At 37.4% G+C, this 25,842-nt stretch overlaps 1 protein-coding gene across 4 annotated transcripts in view; it reads right to left on the bottom strand.

Moving 5' to 3' along the window:
* Positions 1-25,842, bottom strand: part of LRIG2 (leucine rich repeats and immunoglobulin like domains 2) — a 62,635-nt gene that overhangs the window by 15,438 nt on the left and 21,355 nt on the right. For all 4 annotated transcript variants that reach the window (XM_082613699.1, XM_082613700.1, XM_082613701.1 and 1 more), the window contains 12 exons: positions 16,055-16,120; positions 14,196-14,270; positions 13,901-14,035; positions 13,212-13,355; positions 12,945-13,088; positions 11,931-12,074; positions 11,586-11,729; positions 8,578-8,658; positions 7,788-7,859; positions 7,581-7,649; positions 2,466-2,629; positions 269-589 (listed from right to left, as the gene is read on the bottom strand). In XM_082613699.1, coding sequence (XP_082469825.1) covers positions 269-589; positions 2,466-2,629; positions 7,581-7,649; positions 7,788-7,859; positions 8,578-8,658; positions 11,586-11,729; positions 11,931-12,074; positions 12,945-13,088; positions 13,212-13,355; positions 13,901-14,035; positions 14,196-14,270; positions 16,055-16,120 — 1,559 coding nt within the window. The remainder of the gene's footprint in view (positions 1-268; positions 590-2,465; positions 2,630-7,580; positions 7,650-7,787; positions 7,860-8,577; positions 8,659-11,585; positions 11,730-11,930; positions 12,075-12,944; positions 13,089-13,211; positions 13,356-13,900; positions 14,036-14,195; positions 14,271-16,054; positions 16,121-25,842) is intronic.

Genomic DNA, 25,842 nt, shown 5'->3' with positions numbered 1-25,842 from the left:
TTTTTTTCAAAAGCATAAATAAAAGTGAAAGTAGCCCATCTCCTAGAGCCACAGAATTCACCTTTACCCCTCAGTCAAAGACTGATTAGGGACAGTAAGTGGGTAAATTAGCAATCCAGTCTGTACACTGTCATAACCCTAAAGACAAAAACAGTAAGGACTCCCCCCACAATGTCAGGTTTATCCTAATTTTCTTGGTCAAAGATTCAAAAATTAAACATGAAAAATCCTTCTAACCACAAAACTATCAGGGAGCATAATTTCTTACCATTCACAGTCAGTTTGGCTTTATGAGAATAGTTAGAACCAAAGTGATTAGTAATAATACACTGATATTTTCCTTCATCTGTGAAATTTACATTGAAAAGATGTAAGACACTAGTATATTCCAGAGCTTCTTCAGCTTGTTGCTGATAACGAACAAAATTCTCAATATCAGCATCATACAAGATTTCACTGTCTTTGCGCCACAAAGTAGACATGGGTGAATCACTGCTGCTCACTGCAGTACATGTCAGAGTCACGTTCATGCTTCTTAGAGCAACTGTGGTTTCAGGATGGGTTCTTATCTGCGGTTTGAGAAAATCATCTAAGGAGAAAAAAATGGGGCAGGAGCCAAGTCAGTTATAATATTTTTGCTTCTATAGATTCAATTTTAAAACAAATAATGTAAAATTGCATGTTATGTTTACAAAATGTCATGTTAAGGTTGAAAGGGACTATAGAGGTAGAATCCAATTCCCTTGTTTTAAGATGAGGAAAATGATGCCCAGAAGGGTCAAATGACTTGCTCTAAGATATGTAAGTCCGCAGCTAAGCCTGGACTGGAACCCAGGTTTTCAGACTTCAGGGCTTAGCACTCTTTCTACCACCCCTTACTGTCACTTATGCTTTGAATGTACTTCTTAAGTATTACCAGTTACTGAGAAAAGGAGAAACCTAAATTAGAATTTTAAAACAAGCTCTAATTCTATTACCCCTTGTGTGTATGTGTATGTGTGTGTTTGTGTATATATATAACATATATAAAAATAGGTATTCCTATTAATAAAACATACTATTGGAAAGTACTTTGTGCATAACTTTCACCTAAAATAGTGAAAAATTCCAAACACGTCAAATGTCCAAGTGAAGACTGGCTTAGGACTGGCTAATAAACTATAGATTCATAAATAATAATATATTATTGGACTGATTCAGAGAAGCAGGTATATGAATTCTTAACCAATGTCTTCACTGGGTAACATTTCACTGTGCCATAAAAGTGGTAACTAAAAAAAGAAGATAAATTGTATGGTGTATGCTTATGTTTAAAACTAAGTAAAGTCAGAAGGGCGTTCATGGCAATGTAAACAGAATTTAATCATTACTAGATTCTTTGTTTTCTTCCTTAAAATTTGCAAAAACAACTTAAGTATTTTATGTGCCTGAACCTCCAAATGTCCTAAGCATCTTTAAGTAGACTGTGGAAATACATCTGGCAATATACACGTATCTAAATGATCAGAGTTACTAGTGATATACAACACAGATACACTAATCTAAAAGTTCCACTGTGTAAAGCTAAGAATTAGTTACTTTAAAGGAAATGTAAATGTAAAAGAAAAATTTACAAATTGAGAAAAAACAATATAGATGTATACTTGAAATTATAATTAAGTGCTAGAATCAAGACAACTTGTCTATGACAACTTGTCTCTGTCCCCCTTCCCCTCCAAAAAACTCCCAAACCCTGCTGCTTCTGTCTTAGGAAAATGCATCAAAAATAGAAACCGGGCTTCCCTGGTGGCGCAGTGTTTGAGAGTCTGCCTGCCGATGTAGGGGACACGGGTTCGTGCCCCGGTCCGGGAAGATCCCACATGCCACGGAGCGGCTGGGCCCGTGAGCCATGGCCACTGAGCCTGCGCGTCCAGAGCCTGTGCTCCACAACGGGAGAGGCCACAACAGTGAGAGGCCCACGTACCGCAAAAAAAAAAAAAAAAAAAAGTAGAAACCAAATGAAACTGGTACAATCATACATTGCTGGTGACAACATAAACTAGTGCTACCTGTTTGAAAACACCTGGTAGCACTTTTCAAGATCTACTAAATATAAAATCATGCTTTTGAATGAAGTCATGAAAAAAACCTCACACTTTTTGATTCAGTAACTTACTACTAGATATTTATTCTAAGGTTAATAATCTCCCTAAAAGGGAAAGGCCTACATTCATAAAGATGCTATTACACGGACAGTATTTTAAATGATCATTTAAGAACACACAGAGGAAAAAAACTGCTTATGATATATTAAGTCGAAGAACACAAAATTTAAGCTACAATTACAATATAAAAATATTAGAGAAGAATCTAAAGAAACGGAAATAGACATGCTAGTGGGAAAGCATTCTACTTAAAATTTTTTTAATTCCGTTGTTAAGATAGTAAGTGCGTAATATACAAAATATTAAAACAAAAATACAAACCACAGACAAACTCTTTCAGATCCACATTCAGGATGCTTTGCCCTGCTAGCCATTCAGGGTGTGCACAGCTTACATTCACAGCATGTTGAAAGTTATTATCAACCAGCCACTGAAGCAACCACTTCAAATGACAGTCACAGAGCAAACTGCTTGTGTTCAGAATTCTGCAGAAACAAAAGGAAAAGGAGTGCCCTTTACTTTTCATTCCAAGTTTCTCCAGCATTAAAAGCTTACTACACGGGACATCCCTGGTGGTGCAGTGGTTAAGAATCTGCCAGCCAATGCAGGGAACACGGTTCGAGCCCTGGTCCGGGAAGATCCCACATGCCACAGAGCAACTAAGCCCATGTGCCACAACTACTGAAGCCCACGCACCTAGAGCCTGTGCTCCACACCAAGAGAAGCCACTGCAACGAGAAGCCAGCGCACTGCAACGAAGAGTAGGCCCCGCTCCCTGCAACTAGAGAAAGCCCATGTGCAGCAACAAAGACCCAACACAGCCAAAAATAAATAAATTAAGAGAAAAAAAAAAAGCTTACTACACACCTAAGCATTTTTCTTGCCAAAAAAATGTTTAACCTGGATCTAACCACGAAAAAACAAATTTAGACTGTCAGCCTTGTTTCCTCAAATATGACAGTGTCATGAAAGACACTAATAAAAGGGGTGGGGAGAATAAGGATAAAGGATTTATTTTAGATTAAAGGAGACTAAAGAGTCATTACAACCAAATGTAAAGCGTGATCCTTCATTAAGAAAATATATATACACAAAGAACATTTTTGGACATTAGGGAAATCTGAGCATGGACTGCATATTAGATAATATTATTTTATCAATGTTAATTGCATTAGGTGTGATAATTGTGCTGTGGTTATATAAGAAAATAACCCTGCATAGGAAATACATGCTGAGATATTTTAGGAGTGAAGTGTCATGATGGCTGTAGCTTACTTTCGACTGGTTAAGCAAAATAATAAGTGTATGTATATATGTATATGAGTGTGTGTGGAAAGAGGGAGAGAGACAGGAGAGAGAAAGGGAAAGAAGGAAGGAGGGAGGAAGAGCAACAGGTAACAAATTTAGCAAAGAGTTAACAACTGATGAATCCAGGTAAATGGCATATGGATGTTCATTGTACTGTCCTTTAAACTTTTGACGTTTAAAATTTTTCCCAGAGAAATTTGGGAAAGAGAGTACTATATATATTGGGACATAGAGACATCTTTGTTGTGGAGAGGATATAATTATTTTCAAATTATTTCATCAAGACTAAAAACATTTCAGCCCTGTGGCAATGTGTACTGCAATCTAAACTAAGAACCACTGAAAAATGGTTTGTGGTTATAATAGGCCTATAAAATATACGTGAAAAGTCAGTGTTTTATTTTAATGACCCTTAAATGTCTCATCCACTTGGAAGTAGGGAAAGCAAGTGATTCTGACAACATTATAACCTGCTTTGCATTCATCACCAAAATCCTCAAGTAATTTTAAAGTTTGGTACAAAAATACCTAAGATCTGATTCCAAAGATGTTTCAAACAGTCTTTAAGGGTACCCCAAAAGGCATACTTTATCAAGGGCAATTTTAATTAAGCAGGCCAAAAGTTACCTCTTGCATTTCAGAATGCTTATGTTATATGCATTCATCCACTGAGAAATATTTGAGTCTACTATATGCCAGGCACTGTTCTAGGCTGTCGCACTACAGCTCTCACAAAGCTTATGTATTTAGAACCAAACAATAAACAAACAAATGCAAAGTATAGTGTCAGAAAGTTAAGTCCTGTCAAGAAAAACAAAGCTGGGCAGAGACATAGAGAGAGCAGCTACCAGTTTAGATAAAGCAGTCAGGGAAAGATTCTTTGAAGAGATGGCATTTGGGCAAAGACCTGAAAGAATCGAGAGAGCAAATCACATGAAGATCTGAGGTAAGAGTGTCACAGACAGAGGAAACTATGCACAAAGACCTTGATGCAGATACTTAGTGCGCTTAGTGTGAAAAGCAAGGAGGCCACTGAAGCCAGAGCATAGAGAGTGAGGGGACAGTGACGGGAATGAGGTCAGAGAGATGGGCAAGAAGGACCAGGCCATGCAAGTGCTTTATAAACTAAGGAAGAACCTGAGTTGTTTTTTTCCTATGTGTGCTGGGAAGACACCGGAAGGTTAAGAATAGAGGAATGATATGGTCTAACTTATGCTTTCTTAGGTATAATATAGTTACCTCATGAGACATGGACTTACATCCTAATTCCACTACTTACCTTAGGCAAGATACTGAATGCCTCCAAAATCTCAGTTTCTATTCCTGGAAAATGGGATTAAGAACACCTACCTCAAACAATTTTTTAAATAAAGCATTTAGCATAGTGTCTGGCCACAGATACCACAAGATTCACATTAGTTCCCTTCACTTCTGTTTCTTTTGCATCTTTCCACCCTTCACATGCTAATGAACTCTGCTGTACCTAATGGAGTATATCCTGCATTCTCTCCCCAAGTATATGGATAGATATATACCAAATATCAACAGTGGTTGTCTTTTGAGTACTGGGGATTTGGGGTCTTTCTCTCCCTCTTGGTTTAACTATCTAATTTTCTACCATGATTACATAATTTTAATGGAAAAAAATTTTTAATTCATATTTGACTCTCCCACCTCCCCCCAATATTTATGCAAAGCACTGTGAAGGATACCAAAAAGTATTAAGAGATACTTTAATAAATGTTAATGTGAAATTCCGTATTATAAATATGACTTAAATTTAAAGTAACCAAGAGCAACTAAAACTTCTCAGGAAGTAAGCTGCATTAGAGTTCCTGCATTAGCAGCTTGTTCAAACCAACTCAAAAAATCACCAAATGATTCTCTGAAGAATGAAACTATGATATTTGCTTTCACCTACTATAAAGATTATATTTTAAACTGATTTCTCTTAACAGGAGTTAAAACTTTCTTGCTGGCCCTCAGATTATCACAACCAAAAAAAGGTAATACTGATATGCAGTAAGTTGTGCCTTTTCAAGTTAAAGTAAGCCTTAGGAGAAATAACTCAAAATATCTCAAGAGACAAAATAAATAAATAAATAAGCAAGCCACTTTAAAAATCTGGCAGACGACTTCCCTGGTGGTGCAGTGGTTAAGAATCCACCTGCCAATGCAGGGGACACAGGTTCGAGCCCTGGTCCGGGAAGATTCCACATGCCGTGGAGCAATTAGCCTATGACCCATGACTACTGAGCCTGCACTCTAGAGCCCACAAGCCACAACTACTGAAGCCCGCGTGCCTAGAGCCCGTGCTCCACAACAAGAGAAGCTACTGCATTGAGAAGCCCGCGCACCGCAACAAAGAGTAGCCACCACTGGACGCAACTAGAGAAAAGCCTGTGTGCAGCAATAAAGACCCAATGCAGCCAAAAATAAATAAATAAATTTATTTTTAAAAAAAATCTGGCAGAAAATAACAAAAGATGATCTCCATAACATTTTAACTTTTGTTATTATCTTAGTTATTCACCTTTTACTATATGCCAGGCTCTATGTGGAGCATCATCTCAAAACCCTCAAAAGCTTTCTAATGCACTTAGGGGGAAAGAAGTCCTAACTCCTCATGGCCTATTAGGCCCTACATGATCAGGCCTGCTTATGTCTCCGACCTCATCTCCTACCATTCTTCCCCTTGCTCTTGTCTTCCAGCCGCACCAGTGTCTCTGCTGTTCTTCAAGCACAAAAAGCAAGCTCCTTCCTCAGGGCCTTTTCACTTGCTCTTCCCTGTGCCTGGAATGCCCTTCGCCCAGTATAAAATGGTTTGCCATTTCATCTCACTAAGGGCCTGGCTCAAAGGCTGTTATCTTCAGAAGAGCCTTCCCTCACTACTTCAAAATAGCAATCCTTGTCACGCTGTACACCTTTGACCCAGCTTTTTCTTCAGAACATTTATTATCTGATGAGATATTATATACCTACTGGTTTACTATTTATCTTCCTAATAGAATTTATTGTAATATGCTATGAGGACAGAGACTTTGTCTTGTTCACTACTGAGTTTTTAGCATTTAGAACAGTACCTTACATAGCAGATGACAATAAACATTTCTTCCATAAACAAATTATCTCATTTTATCTTCACATAAGCCTGAGGGTGGTGCTCTTCCCATATTGAGAAGGGAAACTGAGTCCTAGGCTAAACACACAGTTGTAAAGAACGGGGCAAGAATCTAAACCTAGGCAATTTGAACTCACATACTTCCAGTGCATCTCAAACTATATGTGGAGAAGGACCAGTTTTTTAAATTACCAATCTGTTATAGATCAATGCTTTTATAAAATTCAACAGAAGTGTCACAGTAAGGTCAAACTGTTCTATAAGTTTCTAAAAAGCTTGTTCTGAATTTCTATCCTTCTCTCGTCATGAATCAGCTCTGGCCACAGACCTCCCTTTGAATAGCCTTCAGGCAAGGCAAGATAAGTTGATATAGCCCGCTGATTCTTACCAGTGCCTCAATATCTGAATCACCAGAGTTTAAAATTAAGAGCAACGCCCAACTAACCACCCCACCCCTGGGAAATCCCCCCTGGGAAATAAGAACAATTTTTTTAAAATCATGAATGAAAAATGTTAAAATGATATGTATTTTTCTATCATAACTATTCAACAGTTTTGGAACATTTCAGTAGTTTGAGCAGATTAGAGACATCCTCTGTGACCATTATACTGAAAGTGCTAGATCACCTCCAAAAATTACATAATACCTTAATTGTAACTCACCCCAAGAGAACACATGTCTCCAATAGTCCAAAAAGGAAGAGGGGAATAAAAAAGGAACAGTAGGGTAAACATAAAGCATAAGCAGCGTTGCTAAGGTCTCTTTAACTATATGCATCAGCAATACAGGAAAAAAACAGAAGGTCTTGGAGCCACACACTCTGGAGTTTTCAATGTTGAGTTATTTTTAAATTACATCCAGCCACTAAAATAACTGAATGTTAACACTTTCTTTTTTCCTGCCTGAATTGTGTGCTTTGGGAAACATCTGGGTCACATTCATCACACTTTAAGCACAAGCGTGGATAATGATCTAATTAGTGACAAAAAAGACTTAAGTTACGTACAGTTCTTTCAAGCGAGTCTGGGAAAAAGCATTTTCTTGGATAGACATTATAGCATTGTTGTTCAAATCTCTGAAATGAAGAGAAATGAAACATTACCAGTCACCATTTCTACAATTAAGTTATATAAACACTTTAAATGGTCATGAAAACCTCTGCTAAGAGCAAAGATTATTTATATACTGAGCAAAATGGCTGAAAAATACTTACAGATGCTCAAGGGATTCAAGACCAATGAATGCTTTCTTTGTAATTGACTTAATCTGATTTCCTTGTAAGATTCTGAAATACAAACAGACCTTTCTAATAAAGCTCTCCACTAAACAAAATTAAATTCATTAAAATAAACATTTACCTATAACAAGTGAAAATAAGCTCAACATGCATTTTTAAGAAAGTTGTGAACCTTCATTATTAACCAGTGTGAAGCACAGAATAAATGTGTCTATTAAGATGTCAGCGCTCAGTGAGGTATCTATAAACAACCATCCTGACCACAGATACACCTGTAGTTTTCATATAATAAACTGGATTACATTCCCAGTTTCTCGCTTCTCAGCAAAAGATCATCCAGTCAAAGAAACTCAGTCAGACAAGTGTGAAGCCTGGGAGACATTCTTATGGGAGAAGACCTAAAATCTTACTTGAGAGAATCCTCTCTTGTTAAATTACCCATAAATCTCACATGATTAAACAGATCATGGTTCAATTCTGGTTTCAGTGCATTTCTTTTACTTAAATCAAAATTCTAGTTCCATAAATACCTTCTCTTTAAGTGACACTAGGAATGTTCTTTCAGAAAGTGCCCCACCACAAAGAAACAAAATGAAAAACAAACCAAAAAACAAAAACCTTAATAAACAACAAAGCTTCTTCCTTTAGTGGGTGAATCAGAAGGCTGACTTTCTAGCCACAGCAAATAGACACAATCCAATCACATTTACAATTGGTTCTTTAAAATATACCTTCATAGACATACATAAATATCATAAGTACATACAATTTAGTGAGACTTGTGAGTCCAGCAAAGGCTTCACTAGCATCTTCTATGGCCCACGAAATTTCATTGTTTCTTAAGTTTCTACGAAAATGTCAGGGATAGACAGGTTATGTTAGTCAACATGACCATTACACCATCAGGCATCATCCTGACATAGCAATGCTAATTTTAATTTTGATCCTTACAGTAAAGGTTAAGTTATTTATGATAAACACTCAACTCTTCTTTTTAAAGAATACCTGACATGAGCATGTAAGAACTAATTCTCGAAAGCTAAGAATTAAGCCGACCTTGATAAATAAATTAAGCAACCTGCTAAGAGTATTAATCTTACTAGCTAATAGCCCATAATTGTGTTAGCATATTAAAAATTATAGTCAGGGCCCTACAAAGAGCAGGAGGATTTCAAGATGCAGGGGGTACGGCTTACAAATCTTATTTCAGACTAATGGGATTTTGGGGTGATCCAAGCCTTCTCCTGAGCCCTTAAATCTAAAATGGCTGATAAAAAGTAATGTCAATACAGAGCTTCACAGCTCAACAGCAATTAAACATGCCCCCTGGGAAGTAAGAATGATATACCCATGTGCTAGAATGATCACTCTGTTTTCTTTAAAAGGAAAAGTATGGATCTTTTAAAATCCACTGTTCCATTCTCAGACAAAATGCAATTGCACCACACCATGTCATGATGGAAGAAATACCAGTTAAAGATATTTAATCGCTTTTGCTTCCTTAAGTCAGCTCATAATAAAGCACAAAGTTTTTTGCTTTATAAGACATATGTAGGGCTTCCCTGGTGGCACAGTGGTTGAGAGTCCGCCTGCCGATGCAGGGGACACGGGTTCGTGTGCCCGTCTGGGAAGATCCCACGTGCCGCAGAGCAGCTGGGCCCATGAGCCATGGCTGCTGGGCCTGCGCATCCAGAGCCTGTGCTCCGCAACAGGAGAGGCCACGACAGTGAGAGGCCCATGTACCACAAAAAAAAAAAAAAAAAAAAAGGCGTATGTAAAGTTATGTGAATAACAGTAAGGAGACAGGTGATCACTCTTCCCATTTAGCTATGTCTTTACCTGAAGTGAAAGCTAAGAAAGATCATTTTATTTTACTAAAGAATAAACACTGAAACAACTGATGTCTCAACTCTGTAGGACTTTTCCCTCTCCTCCACAGAACAGCATAAATAGAACTCACTCACCAAAGGGAGTAAGAAGTATATCTACTCTGGCAAGAGCATTGGTCTAAAGCCGGAATATCTCAGATCTGTTCCTAATTCTGCCTTAACTATCTTTGTAGCATTAGATAATCATTTACGCCTGCAATTACTTTCCTAAACTTTAATACTAAAAGTAATAATCAGTGGTGTACTAAAAGAACCTGTCTGCCATCCCATGCACTGCCAAAAGACTACAGCTGCATCTAATATAAATTCCTGAGTTTGCACTGATCTAATTTAACCTTTGATAACGTAGAAAAGAGAAAAATTAAAAAAAAAAAAGGAAATCACTTTTACTTTTTCAAGGCCAAATCTAAAGGAGGACTACTTCATTAAGTTAAAAAAAAAGAAAAAAGACATCAAACACACACTTGTGCACGCATAGACACCTTCACAAAATTATCATGCTTACTTTGTCACTTATGGTTAGGTCCCGAAGTTGGGAACCTGCCTCTTTTCTGAGACCATTTATCAACTAAACCTGATGACCAAAAAGTCCCCTATTCAGGAACCTTTAGAATCTACAAATTCTACTAATTATTCTTTTTCTCTTATTCTGCTCTATGTTTGAGATTACTATATTTCATTAAAATACCTCTTCATTCAATTATATTCCATGATCAGGGTAAAACATTCAACTTACAGAACAACAGAAGTTTAGAGTTGAAACTGCCTTTTGCAACCATCTAATCCTATATCCATCCTTCACTGGACATTAAAAAAAAAAAACAGGAAAGGCTAAGTGATTTTGTTCTTCTGACAGTAAAATGAAAAGCACATGAGGGACTTCCCTGCTGGCGCAGTGGTTAAGCATCCGCCTGCCAATGCAGGGGACACGGGTTCGAGCCCTGGTCCGGGAAGATCCCACATGCTGTGGAGCAACTAAGCCCGTGCACCACAACTACTGAGCCTACGCTCTAGAGCCCACGCACTGCAACTACTGAGCCCACATGCCGCAACTATGGAAGCCCACATGCCTAGAGCCCATGCTCCGCAACAAGAGAAGTCACCACAATGAGGAGCCCGTGCACCGCAACAAAGAGTAGCCCCCGCTCGCCGCAACTAGAGAAAGCCCGCACGCAGCAACAAAGACCCAACACAGCCAAAAATACATAAATAATAAATAAATAAATACATAAATTTCTTTTTTTAAGAAAAGTACATGAGCTTTAGTATAAAAAAGACCTGGGAAAAGACCTGGGTTCTAATCCTGGCCCAAACATTTACAAGGTATATGACTTTAAACAAATCATTTAATCTCTCTGAACCTCAGTCTCTCAATATGGAAAAGAGCAATAATATCCCAGTATTCTGAATGCACCTGGCACATATCAGATCATTAATAAATGTTAGTTTTTTCTGTCCAAAGTCATGCAGCAAACTGCTAAAAGTGAAGAGGTCTCCTGCCAGAGCTGTTCCCACTATATGTCCTGCATCCTTTTGAATGAGAAGTGGTAGATCCGGTACACTACTAGTAGTTCAAGGTCAGAGGAGTAAGAAACTGTGCATTCCTGACACTAGCAACTGTGTTTTGTTCCACAGTAACTGGCACAATAAGAGATGCTTTGCTGTTTAGTTAACTCAGAATTAAAGTACAAACTGCAATGGCTAGAGATACATAAAATTTACATATAGGGATAGAGATAAGCAAGACTGTCTTGCCCCAAGGCATAGGAGAGAAGAACTGCAAAATATTAACATACATAATATGTACACTGATTAGTTGTTTTGCCTTAGTGCTTTAAAAAAATTAGTATAAAAAAAAATCCCCAAAAAGGACAGATATACTTACAGTGTCTGAAGATTAGAAAGAAACCTAAATACACCATCAGCAATGTGAGTGACTCTGTTGTCCCCTAAGTTCAATCTCTCCAGTAAGCTCAGACCCACAAAGGCAGATTCATCCAGGCGGGTCAACTGGTTATAGGACAAATCACTAAAAACAGGAAACATGAAAGGTAAAAAATTCACTCTCTTCTAGTTCAACTTTCATATTCTTATTCTATTTACATGATAAATTTAGGGCTTTCAAACTTCTAACAAAGAGGGATATTAGATCTCATTACTGGCCACGGGAATGACTTATTCAATCTGCTCTAGTCTCACAGCTTCCACTGAAATGCCATCTCACACTTACAGTTCAGACAGTCTTTGGCAGAACTCCCATGCATCAGGGCTGATTCTTTCAACAGCATTCTGGCTCACATAGAGCTGTTGTAACATTCGCAAGCCATACAACCACCCCTTGTTCACTTCTGTAAGGTTATTATGCTCCAGTTCTCTGCAGAATTAGAGAAAGAAAGGAGGAAATATGTTTCAAAACAAGGCATGCAGGACTTCCCTGGTGGCACATTGGTTAAGAATCCGCCTGCCAATGCAGGGGACACAGGTTCGAGCCCTGGTCCAGGAAGATCCCACATGCCGCAGAGCAACTACGCCCGTGCACCACAAATACTGAGCCTGTGCTCTAGAGCCTGTGAGCCACAACTGCTGAGCCCGCGCACCACAACTACTGAAGACCACATGCCTAGAGCCCATGCTCCACAATAAGAGAAGCCACCACAATGAGAAGCCTGCACACTGCAACGAAGAGTAGCCCCCGTTCGCCACAATTAGAGAAAGCCCGCGTGCAGCAACAAAGACCTAATGCAGCCTAAAATAAACAAAATTAAATCTTTAAGAAAAAAAAAAAACCAACAAGGCATGCAATGAGAAGATTCCAAAAATCTTCATTAAGTCTTGCACAGAGAGGCATATACCTTTGCTCAGCCCAAGTGAGCAGACAAATTCTATTCATAAATATGTACATGTTTCTTAAGATTTAGTGCAAGAAGCCTGTAAGACTGTCTAAAATATCATATCTATAAAATCAACTCACCAAGAGATATAGTACACCTGTTCTGGATAAATCCTAATAATTTTCATCAGCCAAACATTAAGGGAATAAACTTTTCAGATGAAATGTTTGGAAGAATGATGACAAAAATACCAGTCAGATAACAAAGCTTAAATCTTAATTTATTTCACATAAGAAAAGGGAGGAAGAGCTAAAGTACTTTGTTATAATTAAAGCTACAATCCTAGCTGTTCGGCACTAAACAGCCCCCGACTCCCTTCCTAACAATCTCCTATTCTAGTTCATAGTACTTACAATTCTTCCATGTTATTCAAGCCAAAAAAAGCTCCATCCTTGAGTTTGCTAATTCCATTCCGCTGCATTTTCAAAGATCTTAAGGAGTCTAGACCTTGGAATGTGAGACCTTCCACAACTTTAATCCTGTTTCTTTTAAGTTCCCTTTAACAAAAATAGTTTTACAGTCAGAAAATTGGTTTGCTGATTTGCCCTAATAATAATAAAAAGAAACAGACACTATTAGAAAAAACAATCTTCTTATAATCCATCTACTTAGTTACTCACAAGAATTGGAGGTGAGGTAGCTTGAAGATCTTGGGTGGAATCATGCTAATTCTGTTCCTGTTTAACTTTACCACTAATAAGGAACTTGACAAATTATCGAAGCAACCAGCCTCCAAGATGGTTATCCTATTATTGCTCAAATTCCTAAAATGAACAAGATAACAACAAAAAAAAATTCAGTGAAACTAAACATTCTACCACTGTAAAGCTGCCTCAAGTCTATGACAGAGCCCCAGCTCTACCACTTAGCAACCGTATGCAACTTTACAAATCATTTAACTGCTTTGTTTCTTCAAGTACAAAATAAGGATAATACCTACTTCATTTGGGTTGAAACAGTATGCGTGAATATGCTTTGTAAACTGTAAAACACTAGCACTCACGCTAATTATCACCACCATTACACAGGTTAAGCACTGTTTAACAAACTACTCCCATCTACCTTTTACATAACTGTTAGTAAAACACAATCCAGAATTAAATCTCAAAAATTACCCTGGATACTTAATATTTTCTGAAAATAGTGTACTCTTTAAGGGCAGAAAAAAAACCAAAAAAATCTAACCTAGGTTTGTTTCAAATAAGCATATCAAAATCACAATAAATAAGACATATCTGGGAAGATAAATATCAATGAAAAATAAACATGCACTTCAAATTAAATCTAGTTTAAACTCTATTTTACTTACAGGTATTTAAGCTGCATTCGAGGAAATGAAGATGTCTTGACTTCTGATATTATATTTGAGCTGAGATCTAAACTCTCGAGAGCAGGGTAAAACTGGAACGCTTCTGCATTTATTTCTGGGATTATATTATGGACTCTATAAAACAAAGATTATATTGAAGATATTGCCAGGGATCCACCGTAAACCACAAAAATGTTAAATAATTAGGATCAACAACAAGGGTACCTAAAACAAAACCAAAAATCTGTGTACTATGCATAATTTAAGTAAAAGACCTGAAATTATATTTACTTACAATGAGAGAAGAGTAATATTAGTGGTTGGTTCTCCAAAATATGGGATTTCAGTTAGCTCATTATAATTCATTTTCCTGAATAGGGGGAAAAATAGATATAAAAATTTAGTGAGGGAAATGCTACCTCGAGTTCTAGTTTCTGGCTAGTACATATTCTTTAGGATAAATGCCAAATTTGAAAAAAGTCTATGACCCAGAATGAGTTAGACTAAATATTTTCTACTGAGAAATTAGAGATTTTAATAAAAAAATGTTTTCATGGTATAGATCTATGATTTGATACCAATACTAGAAAGGTTAGGAAATACTTTGCACATTAAATATTTTTAATCCCAGCAAGGTTCTTTGAATGGTTACTTTTATGACAGCTAATTTAAGTCCTTCTTTTTTTTTTTTTTGGAGATGTTGGGGTTAGGAGTTTATTAATTAATTAATTAATTTTTGCTGTGTTGGGTCTTCGTTTCTGTGCGAGGGCTATCTCTAGTTGTGGCAAGCAGGGGCCACTCTTCATCGCGGTGCGCGGGACTCTCACTGTCGAGGCCTCTCTTATTGCAGAGCACAGGCTCCAGACGCGCAGGCTCAGTAGTCGTGGCTCACGGGCCTAGCCGCTCTGCGGCATGTGGGATCCTCCCAGACCGGGGCTCGAACCCGTGTCCCCTGCATTGGCAGGCAGATTCTCAACCACTGCGCCACCTGGGAAGCCCCTTAAGTCCTTCTTAAACAAAGAAAGAATAATTCATATCTCTCTATATATATTTATTCGTAGTAAATAAAATAAATTTATATATGTTAATTAAATAAATTTTTAAAATACACACGCACACACATATTTTTTTGTTACTCAAAGTTAGGGAAAGTTGCTTGAGACCACAGACCTAACAGATTATCTCAATTGTTTTAGTAGCAAATCTAATGCAATCACATTTCACCAACCTGTTTTTCAATCACTGAATAACCTCAACAATCTAGAATACAGAAAAGAAGCCAGAAGTAAAAGGCCTCCGAGTAACCAACTGAAGTTACAAAGTCCATGTAATAAATAATAAAGCCATGCACTTCCCACTGAGCATTTTCCTTTCCTCAGGACCTACTCTTTCAGCTAATAAGCTTGTCAATTGTTCATTCAGTCCACAGCAGATTAGGAGCAGCCAATTTGAGGCAGGGAAGGAGAGAATGCAGAGACAATGAGAGCACAAAGTACCCCTTGTCAGAAAGAAATTCAAAAGAAAAATTCATCTGAGGATTCTGAGGGTGTTTAGTATAGAGGTAAACAGGCCTCAACAGTTGTGCCTCTGGGAATACCACAATGCAATAACTGATATTAATAATATTTTAGAAACTTCTCTCCAGAAACTACATAATAATACATCTCAGTACTAAAGGAAAAACTTCAATGAAGAGGAAAACTGAATTATATTAACTACCATATTCCAGGTGATACCAAAAATATTGTATTTCATATAAACCTACTTCAGACATGATGCTTCCACCTTAGACGAGTCAAAACATTAAAAAAAAAAAATTTACACAATACAGAGTTTCACTGGCTGAAACTCTGGCAAAAAAAAATAAAATATATTCACTCTGAAGAGGGAAAATCTTACTTTAGGCCCCAAGGAAGTAGAATAGTATTTCTACACAGTTTACAACTTGAAATCACCAATGCAATGGCATAATACACAGAGGGTTTGTGATACTAACAAAGCCAAAGACAAGTTTAGGCTTTTAAACGTGTTTTAATCTAAAGTCTTCTTTCCTTCAATTTTTTGACATTTTTGCATTAAACATCCTGAAATTCATAATTCATCAAATCACCTCCAATAATTTAATGTAAGTTTAAATAAATAAAAATAACTTACACTTCTTGTAATGTTTGAGATTCCAAGCTGATGTTCCAGTTAGACAACCGATTATGACTCAAATCCCTAAATGGAAGACAAGAGATCATTCTTAGCTTAGCCCTGGAAAGCACACTTAAAGGAAAGGGAAAAAAAAAAAAAAAAAAAGAAACAAAAATAGGAATCTAAAAGCCCTATCAGAATGTGAATTGGTACAGCCACTATGGAGAAGAATATGGAGGTTCCTTAAAAAACTACAAATAGAACCACCATATGACCCAGCAATCCCACTACTGGGCATATACCCTGAGAAAACCACAATTCAAAAAGAGACATGTGGGCCTCCCTGGTGGCGCAGTGGTTGAGAGTCCGCCTGCCGATGCAGGGGATACGGGTTCGTGCCCCGGTCTGGGAGGATCCCATATGCCGCGGAGCGGCTGGGCCCGTGAGCCATGGCCGCTGGGCCTGCGCATCCGGAGCCTGTGCTCCGCAACGGGAGAGGCCACAACAGTGAGAGGCCCGCATACCGCAAAAAAAAAAAAAAAAAAAAAAAAAAAAGAGACATGTACCAAAATGTTCATTGCAGCTCTATTCACAATAGCCCGGAGCTGGAAACAACCTAAGTGTCCATCATCGGATGAATGGATAAAGAAGATGTGGCACATATATACAATGGAATATTACTCAGCCATAAAAAGAAATGAAACTGAGCTATTTGTAATGAGGTGGATAGACCTAGAGTCTGTCATACAGAGTGAAGTAAGTCAGAAAGAGAAAGACAAAGACCGTATGCTAACACATATATATGGAATTTAAGAAAAAAAAGAATGTCATGAAGAACCTAGGGGTAAAACAGGAATAAAGACACAGACCTAGTTGAGAATGGACTTGAGGATATGGGGAAGGGTAAGCTGTGACAAAGCGAGAAAGAGGCATGGACATATATACACTACCAAACGTAAGGTAGATAGCTAGTGGGAAGCAGCCGCATAGCACAGGGAGATCAGCTTGGGGTTTTGTGACCGCCTGGAGGGGTGGGATAGGGAGGGTGGGAGGGAGGGAGACACAAGAGGGAAGAGATATGGGAACAGATGTATATGTATAACTGATTCACTTTGTTATAAAGCAGAAACTAACAAAAAAATAAAATAAAATAAAACCCCTATCAAATGTGAATTTAAGTAGTACAGATAAAAAGAAATGTTTATAAAGGATGAATAAAAATTTATGTAGATTTCAAAATAGCTCTTTTACTTTTTCCTTTTTATGAGGGTTTTTTGTTTTTGTTTTTACTAACTAGGAAATACATTCACATGGTTCAATAATCAAAAAGTATAAAAGGATATACAGTAAAAAGTCTCCCACCCTTGTCTCCAGCCATCCAATTTCCCTCCCCAACATCAACAAGTGAAAATATACCATTTCTTTTACAGCCTGTCAGATACTTTATGCATGTACCAGAAAAGTTTTACACAAATGGTAGAATAATTTACACATTATTTTGCCCCTTGGTTTTTTCACTTAACAACACGTCTTGTAGATCATTCCACAGAGATATTATAGTTTCTTTATCCCTTCTAGTGATTATGTTACACTTTATTATAATGCAGTATGCTTTACATACTTTTGAAAGAAATATATACTTTTAAAGTAACATAATATAAAGTAATATATACTTTTAAAGTAATATATACTTTATATAATATATAATATATTACACTTTAGCTGTAAATAAACTTGAAGATGGATTAGATTTCACAAGTCAAGACAGTGAGCTCTGTATTAGAATTGGGGTTGACCACATCCTTGATAGAGATGTAGTCTTCCTTAAAAGCAAAAAAAGCAATCTAGCTTCAGAGAAGGGAAATTCATCTCACTCCAACTTACGTTAATGATTATGGTGGTGGTGGCGGCAGCAGCGAACATTTATTAAGTGCCAGGCACTCTTCTATGCACTTTACACATATAAATCTGCCTAAATCCACACAACAACTTTATGAGGCAAATACTTTTACAATCCTCACTTTCCAGACATAGAAACAGAGATTAATAATTTGTCAATCCAAGGTCACACAGCTAATAAGTGAGGAAGTCAAAAACTTGAAATTCCATCTCACTTCTAGTGAGTAGTTTATTAGATACAGCAGAGATTTTACTCAAATTAGTCATGAGTCTAAATATTTAAATAGGCTTAAAAATTCACCCTGCTGCTTTCTGGCATCTTTTCAAGACTGAGGTGGAATCTAGCCCACACAAGCTGTCTGCCCAAGAGATGCATTACACATTACAATATGGCTAGCAATAGGGATACACTAGAGAAACATTACAGACCACTTTATCTCACTGTACCACCACGGGCAGTTGACAGATGCATGCAGTTTTGAACGATGTCTCTATCACAGCACAACAATTTGTTCTCAGCTAGTTTCGTGCCTGTCCATCTGTAAAACCTAGCCACTTTCATTTAAGAGCTTAATTTACACCATAATATAACTAAAGCTAGATCAAACTGTCACTTTTTCACACAGTTCTAAATCCTTTATTCTAAGATATATGGCACCAGGTATCAGCTCAAGGACACTCATGAATGGAGGGGTGTGTTGGGAAATGTTAAGAGAGAAAAACATGAATTCACTCCACATAAAAATCTTATATGCAGACACTGTCATCCAATTCACACTTGCTACAGAACAACAAACACAGAATTTCACACGAGTGAAAAGATGTTTATTTACTGTGGTGTTTCAACTTAAGGAGAAATGCGACTGCTCTAATTTAAGTTAGGTACTCCATATTCTACTCCAAGGTGGCTGGTCTGGCAAACAGAGAGCTAATATCATCTGTATAGTAGGCTACCACAGCATCATTTACTTGTACATCTCATGCTTTCTGGAATTTTCCTTTTACAGATTAAGGGCTTTCATTTTTTTTTTTTTTTTTGGTACGCGGGTCTCTCACTGCTGTGGCCTCTCCCGTTGCGGAGCACAGGCTCCAGACGCGCAGGCTCAGCGGCCACGGCTCACGGGCCCAGCCACTGCGCGGCATGTGGGATCCCCCTGTACCAGGGCACGAACTCGTGTCCCCTGCATCGGCAGGCGGACTCTCAACCACTGCGCCACCAGGGAAGCCCAGGGCTTTCATTTTAATCAGTGCCTCTAATGCCTTTCCAAACCCTACCTCCTTGGCAGTATAACTTTTGATTGTACTATCCCCTATATTTCTCTCATGGATGTCAATGACGACCAGAAAATCAATTTTAAAGAAAACCATTATTAAAGAAATCTAAAGCAATCAGATTAAACTCAACTTATACATAGGATAAACCACTATATATTCAGTATCGGTGAAAACTGTCCACTGTCTCTACTGGGTGAAAGAATAATTTTCTCTGTGTGTTTGAAAAACCTCTAACGCTTTTTGATGGAATCCAAAAGATACCTGAAATAATTTGGAGCCTCTCTACAGACTAATGCCTTCTTAAGAATATATGCCTCAGGGCTTCCCTGGTGGTGCAGTGGTTAAGAATCCGCCTGCCAATGCAGGGGACACAGGTTCCAACCTTGCTCCAGGAAGATCCCACATGCCACGGAGCAACTAAGTCCGTGCACCACAACTACTGAGCCTGCGCTCTAGAGCCTGCAAACTGCAACTACTGAGCCCATGTGCCACAACTACTGAAGCCCACACGCCTAGAGCCCATGCCCCACAACAAGAGAAGCACTGCAACGAGAAGCCTGCGCACTGCCACAGAGTAGCCCCTGTTCGCCACAACTAGAGAAAGTCTGCACGCAGCAACGAAGACTCAATGCAGCCAAAAATAAATAAAATAAATAAGTTTATTTTTTTAAAAAAAGAATATATGCCTCGGGCTTCCCTGGTGGCTCCGTGGTTAAGAATACGCCTGCCAATGCAGGGGACACGGGTTTGAGCCCTGGCCCATGAGGATCCCACATGCCGCGGAGCAGCTAAGCCTGCGTGCCACAACTGCTGAGCCTGTGCTCTAGAGCCCGTGAGCCACAAGTACTGAGCCCACGTGCCACAACTTCTGAAGCCTGCACACCTGGATCCTGTGCTCCACAACAAGAGAAGCCACCGCAATGAGAAGCCTGCACACAGCAATGAAGAGTAGCCCCCAGTTGCCCCAACTAGAGAAAGCCCACGCGCAGCAACACAGACCCAACGCAGCCAAAAATTAATTAATTAATTAATGAAAAAAAAATATATATATATATGCCTCATAGGTCAGAACCGCATATAATGAGGCTCTCTGGACTTTTCTGCAACAAATCCACATTGAACAGATTAAAAAACACTAAAAGTAAGCTGAAATACACTCCCAAAGTGGTACTATCATAGAAAGCAACTAGTATAAATCATATAGCTGTTTTCTCAAAATACCAGGTGTGTAACTTGAATTATATGGATTGATCTGATCACCAGGTATTCATGCAATAAGCATTGACTGAACCATGTGCCAGACACTGTGCTAAGTGCTAAGGTTACAACCACTGTCAACTTTAGTAACCTTTTTGTCTTTTTTGAAAGCAACATTTGTAGTACTCTGTGGAGTCACTTCAAAATGGTAAACATAAATTCAACATCAACTCAACTACTATCCTTCACTGAAAAATGTGTAAATTAACTTTCTTTTATACCTAAATTTCACTCTGGCATTTAATATGACATGGGTATACAAAGGTACACAGACACACTCTTGCTCTCCGTAAGAAATTTCCAATTTATTTTTTTTAAGTAGTCCAAAAAGGCTGAAGAAGATAAATTTGAAGATTTCAAATATCAGATGTAAAACTCTTAGATTAAGAATTTGAATAATTTTCAAAATGAAAGTCTCTGTTCTTGCCAGTGGCCAGTCATTAATTTCATTTAGTTCACATAACTAATGCTAGTTTATCTGTTTGTTTTTGTTTTTTAAGTGCAAGTCCTGAAATGGAGAATGTCTTTCAAAGATTTTCCCCTTGAAATATCCTTAAAATGCACTTAAATAGTTGAAGTAATCTAATGCTTGACAAACACAACCTAGAGTCTAGCTTTTTAACAGTCAATAATCTTTATTTTTTAACAGCACTAGTATCTGAATATTTATGGATACGATGTTTGGAGAGTAAAGGTCTCTCAGGCCTTACTTATTAGCTCAGTGTTATACTCAGTTCCCACTCATGCTAATCTACAGGGATGTAGCTGTAATAAAAGATGAATTATTAAAGTTCTTGATACCATGTGGAGCCAGAGGTGCCATTAATGTAGCCATTTTGTACCATCAGGGTGTAAATAATTTATAGGATATGCAGAGCAATCACACAACAGTTTGAGGAGAATCAAGTTCTGCAAGCTAATTGCAAAGAAGTCCTGTAGCAATGGAGATGCTGAAGATTTCTTCTGCCCAGTCATACATGTACACTTTTGAATCATCATCAATCTTTTTTGTTTTTGAGAATCTGCTGTTTTGAGATAGCTTTTGGTATAAAGCTGTTAGTGATAAAGGAAAAGTAAACCTAAAAGCAGACAGAATTTTGAGTTGTTCTGGGATCCCTGTCTTTAGTATACTCCAAGAGTACTTAAGATAATCAGCCTGTTAAATCACAGTACTGGGACATCCCTGGTGGCACAGTGGTTAAGAATCTGCCTGCTGGAGACACTTTATTTTCCTCCCTCCTTCCCTCCTCTCCTCCCTTCCCTTCCCCTCTCCTCCCCTCTCTCCTCCTTCCCCACTAAAAAAAAAAAAAAAAAAAAAGGGAATCCGCCTGCCAGTGCAGGGGACACGGGTTCAAGCCCTGGTCTGGGAAGATCCTACCTGATGCAGAGCAACTAAGCCCATGCGCCACAACTACTAAGCCTGCACTCTAGAGCCTCCGAGCCACAACTACTGAGCCTGCGCGCCTAGAGCCCGTGCTCCTCAACAAGAGGAGCCACCGCAATGAGAAGCCCGCTCACTGCAACGAAGAGCAGCCCCCGCTCACCACAACTAGAGAAAGCCCGTGCACAGCAATGAAGAACCTACATAGCCAAAAACAAATATATAATAAATAAATCACAGTACTATAAATGAGCGAAATGATAATCCTGAGTATATTTTTTAAAGTAAATTACACTGGATACACTCTAATTAGCAAAACAGGGATTTCCATTCACAAAAGAAAGGGCAAATTATGCTGGATATATACATAAAACATTGTCATACCCAAACTATTGGAAATATAATATGTTATTATCTTTTAACTTTTTGCAAAGGGCCCCTTTATCAGAAATTTTGTTATCGTTGAAGTTCACAGTTCAGCCTATTCTCAAAAGCTTGTATTACAGCATGAAGCATAATGCTATTCCAAATTAAAGTTTCATCCTTCAATTGCATTACTTATTTACACTGTACAACACTTTTTATATGAATCCAAAAAGTTGGATGTGGTAGGGAAATGGGAGCATTAATTTTCAAGAATAAGAGGCATATCTTATTTTCTTCCATTATCTTTCCCTGGGTTCTCAATGACTGAAAACATTGTTTCACTGTGGGGACTACAACAACAAAACAAGAAATATGAATTCTACGCTACCTTTAAGAATAGAGTTTTTGCAACCCAGTTCTGGTACCTGGGGCAAGTCATTTAACCTCTCTAAACTTCAGTCTCATCTACCATTAAATGAGGATACTAGTACCTACCTCAATGGATTGCTCAGGTGATTAAAAGGATATAAATAAGATGCTTAGACTCCAGGTCAGTGTGTAAATAGTAGATTATATAATACTAGATTTGAAATAGAATGATGGTCCAGCACTCTCACCTTTTCTATGTATTTATCTTTTGTACACACAGGCATAATCCACTTCCCAAGGTAAAATCTTAATTAATTGGAACTACTCCCCTAAATTAGCTTATTAAAGTAATAAATATTGCTTCTGAATTCCAATTTCATGAGAAAGATGCCAATAACAAGGCAGCCCACCAAAGATTTGGTCAAATTATTGAGGTATAAACCTATATCACAAGGTATGATGTTTTAGAATAACCTAAGAATTCTATTCTATATAGAGTCATATAATTATTAAGAGATATCTACCAGGAAGTTACTGTAATAGCAAAATCATAAAATAAAAAGAAATCTAAATGTTCAATAAAATGGGATCAGTTAAATAACTTATGAAAGTTCCATACAATGGAAATCTCTGCAGCCAGTAAAAAGAATAGCATAAGGAATATGGTCAATAATATTGTAATAACTTTGTATGGAGACAGATGGTTATCATGACACCAGACTAATCATGGTGATCACTTCATAATGCATGCGAATTTTTAAAAATGCATGCAACTGTCAAATCATTATGTAGCACACCTGAAACTAACATAATATTGTAAATCAATTATATTTCAATTAAAAAATAAAAGAATAACAGATATTTATACATAGTGCATAGTACAGCTTTGTGGTGGGGAGGTGTTTCTAAAGAAAAGGGAAAAGATATATGTGTAAAACTCTGTGGAAGTATACCCAAGAAACAGTTAACAGTGAATTTTCCTTAGGTGGAACAAGGAACTTGTTACTTTCCCATTTTATATGCTTTTGTACTGTTTTAATAGTTTATCACGGAAAAGTATTATTTAAAAATAAACTCACACATAAAATCTATCTTTAGCCCAGAATGTGACTAGGAAAGAAGATTTTAATTGTTACTTTTCTAAGAGACTAGAATTGTTCTTACAGAATGTTTTCAGAATAACGCTCTAAACTGACCCAATCAGATTAATTATGACACTAGACAAAGGAAAAAATAATAATTAGATGTATTTTGCATTCCTAATCAGTAGTATACCTCAGAAAGATAGTGGAACACACATACTAGATTTAGTTTTTGGACTGATCTATGAAACAGTAAATTGTATTTTAGAACCCAGTGTCTGGCCTTCAAATTTCAAGCCAATGAACAGCTGAATTTTTAGCAAGCAGTACAAAACCACAGCATATTAATCCCATGTTTTTAATGTTTTTTCCACTTAGAATAAAAAATAATTCAGCAGTAGCAGAACAAAGGCTGTTGCTTATACATGAAAATATACAGAAAGCTAAGATACTTTCCATCATCATTAGCGAGCATTTTCTGACTATGAACTGGGTTCACATCTTCTTATCAGACTATTTTATATTTGGATAGACCATATTATAATTATTAAGTTATTATATTTTGGGGAGTGAATAGATATTAAATTTAATATAAACTGTCTTATCACTTACGTTATTGGCAGAGAAGGAAGGTCTAATCAAAGCCATGCATTAGTTGGGTTTCTCATTATTATCTCTTAACACCCATGTAGTTTAACCTGGCACCAAGTCTAATATCTCCTCAAATAAGCATAATTATGCTCAGGGTTGGCTATGTTTTTCCTGCTGCCATCTGCCAAGATTTTGATTGTATAACTAAGATGTCATAGTGATTTTGAAATGGATATACAAAAAATAAAAATGTATAAGAGAAAGCCAAAGTTAAGAAGTGTTTAGCTACAAATCTATTTACACCACATTTCATTAATGTTGCACTGTTTATGGTTTAACCTTAAAACTACTCATCACTACAAGTTATTCTGACAGTTATTCCAGCATTTAAGTTTATTACAAACAACACAGTTATAGTCTCCTTTTTGGGGAAAAGTTGGGGAAGGGCAAGAGAAGGAAAGGTAAAGAATACACACTTTAAAAAAAACAGGTTTACAGCATAGTAAAGAAAGCTTACATTAAATATTCTGTTCCTCTGGTTTTTGTCCCAAACATGAAATTAATAATTTGGATGGAATCTACTTACTTAAATTGCTTTTATTTTTTTAATATTTATTTATTTATTTAGGCTGCACCGGGTCTCAGTTGCAGCACACAGGATCTTTGTCGCAGCATGCGGGATTTAGCTCCCGGACCAGGGATCGAACATGGGCCCCCTGCATTGGGAGTGCCAAGTCTTATCCACTGGGCCACCAGGGAAGTCCCTAAATTGCTTTTATTTTTTATTTGCATCAGCTGAACATCTTAACATTTTTGATGACTGGAATAACACAGGATAAACAAGTTGAGTCATTTAGTTTGGCACAGAAAAGAAAACATCATACAAATGCATTCAGATTTTTTTTAAAACATTTTTGCTAAGCTTTTTAATATGATTTGTTTTCTCTACTGCTTAAATGCCAGTTTTCCATTAGGATTAAAAGGCATTTAAAAAAGGAAGTATACCATATAAAATGTCATGGTTCTAAGATGAGGGAAATATATTTTCTAGCATCAGGAAGCCTATTGATTATCTTAATGTACAAGTAATTAAGTAATTCTTTGATTATCCATGTGCTTACTATATATGTTGTATATAAGGAAATGCAAAATATTTTTAATATAACAACATAATTAGGATAATAATCTCTATAAAAATAAAAGTGCCCTCCAAAGCATAAAGGACTTTTAAAGAATTAAGTAAAGCACAGATCTCCTCAATTAACATTCAGTAAGCAACAACTGTTTATGGTTCAGTAGTTCTTCACCACTGCTGCACATCAGCATTACCAGGGAAGATCCTAACACACTGATGCTGGGGTCTCATCCAGACCAATCAAAGCAGAATCACTGGGGTGTGAGACCTAAGCACTGGTATTTTGCTAAGGCTCTCCAAGTGATAGTCTAACATGCAGCCAGTGCTGAGAACCCTTGCACTTCTCCAGAAATCTAATACCCCAAAGCCTGATGGCCAGACGAGGCTCTGTTAAGATTCTTTCAATTCTTTTCCTTTTCTCGCCTTACAATGAAACTGTCCTCAAATATTT

This window comes from Mesoplodon mirus (genome assembly GCF_964341445.2).
Source record: "Mesoplodon mirus genome assembly, chromosome: 3".
Taxonomy (NCBI): Eukaryota; Metazoa; Chordata; class Mammalia; order Artiodactyla; family Ziphiidae; genus Mesoplodon; species Mesoplodon mirus.
The sequence above is the reverse complement of the archived record's forward strand: the minus strand, read 5'-3'. Positions and strand labels throughout refer to the sequence as shown.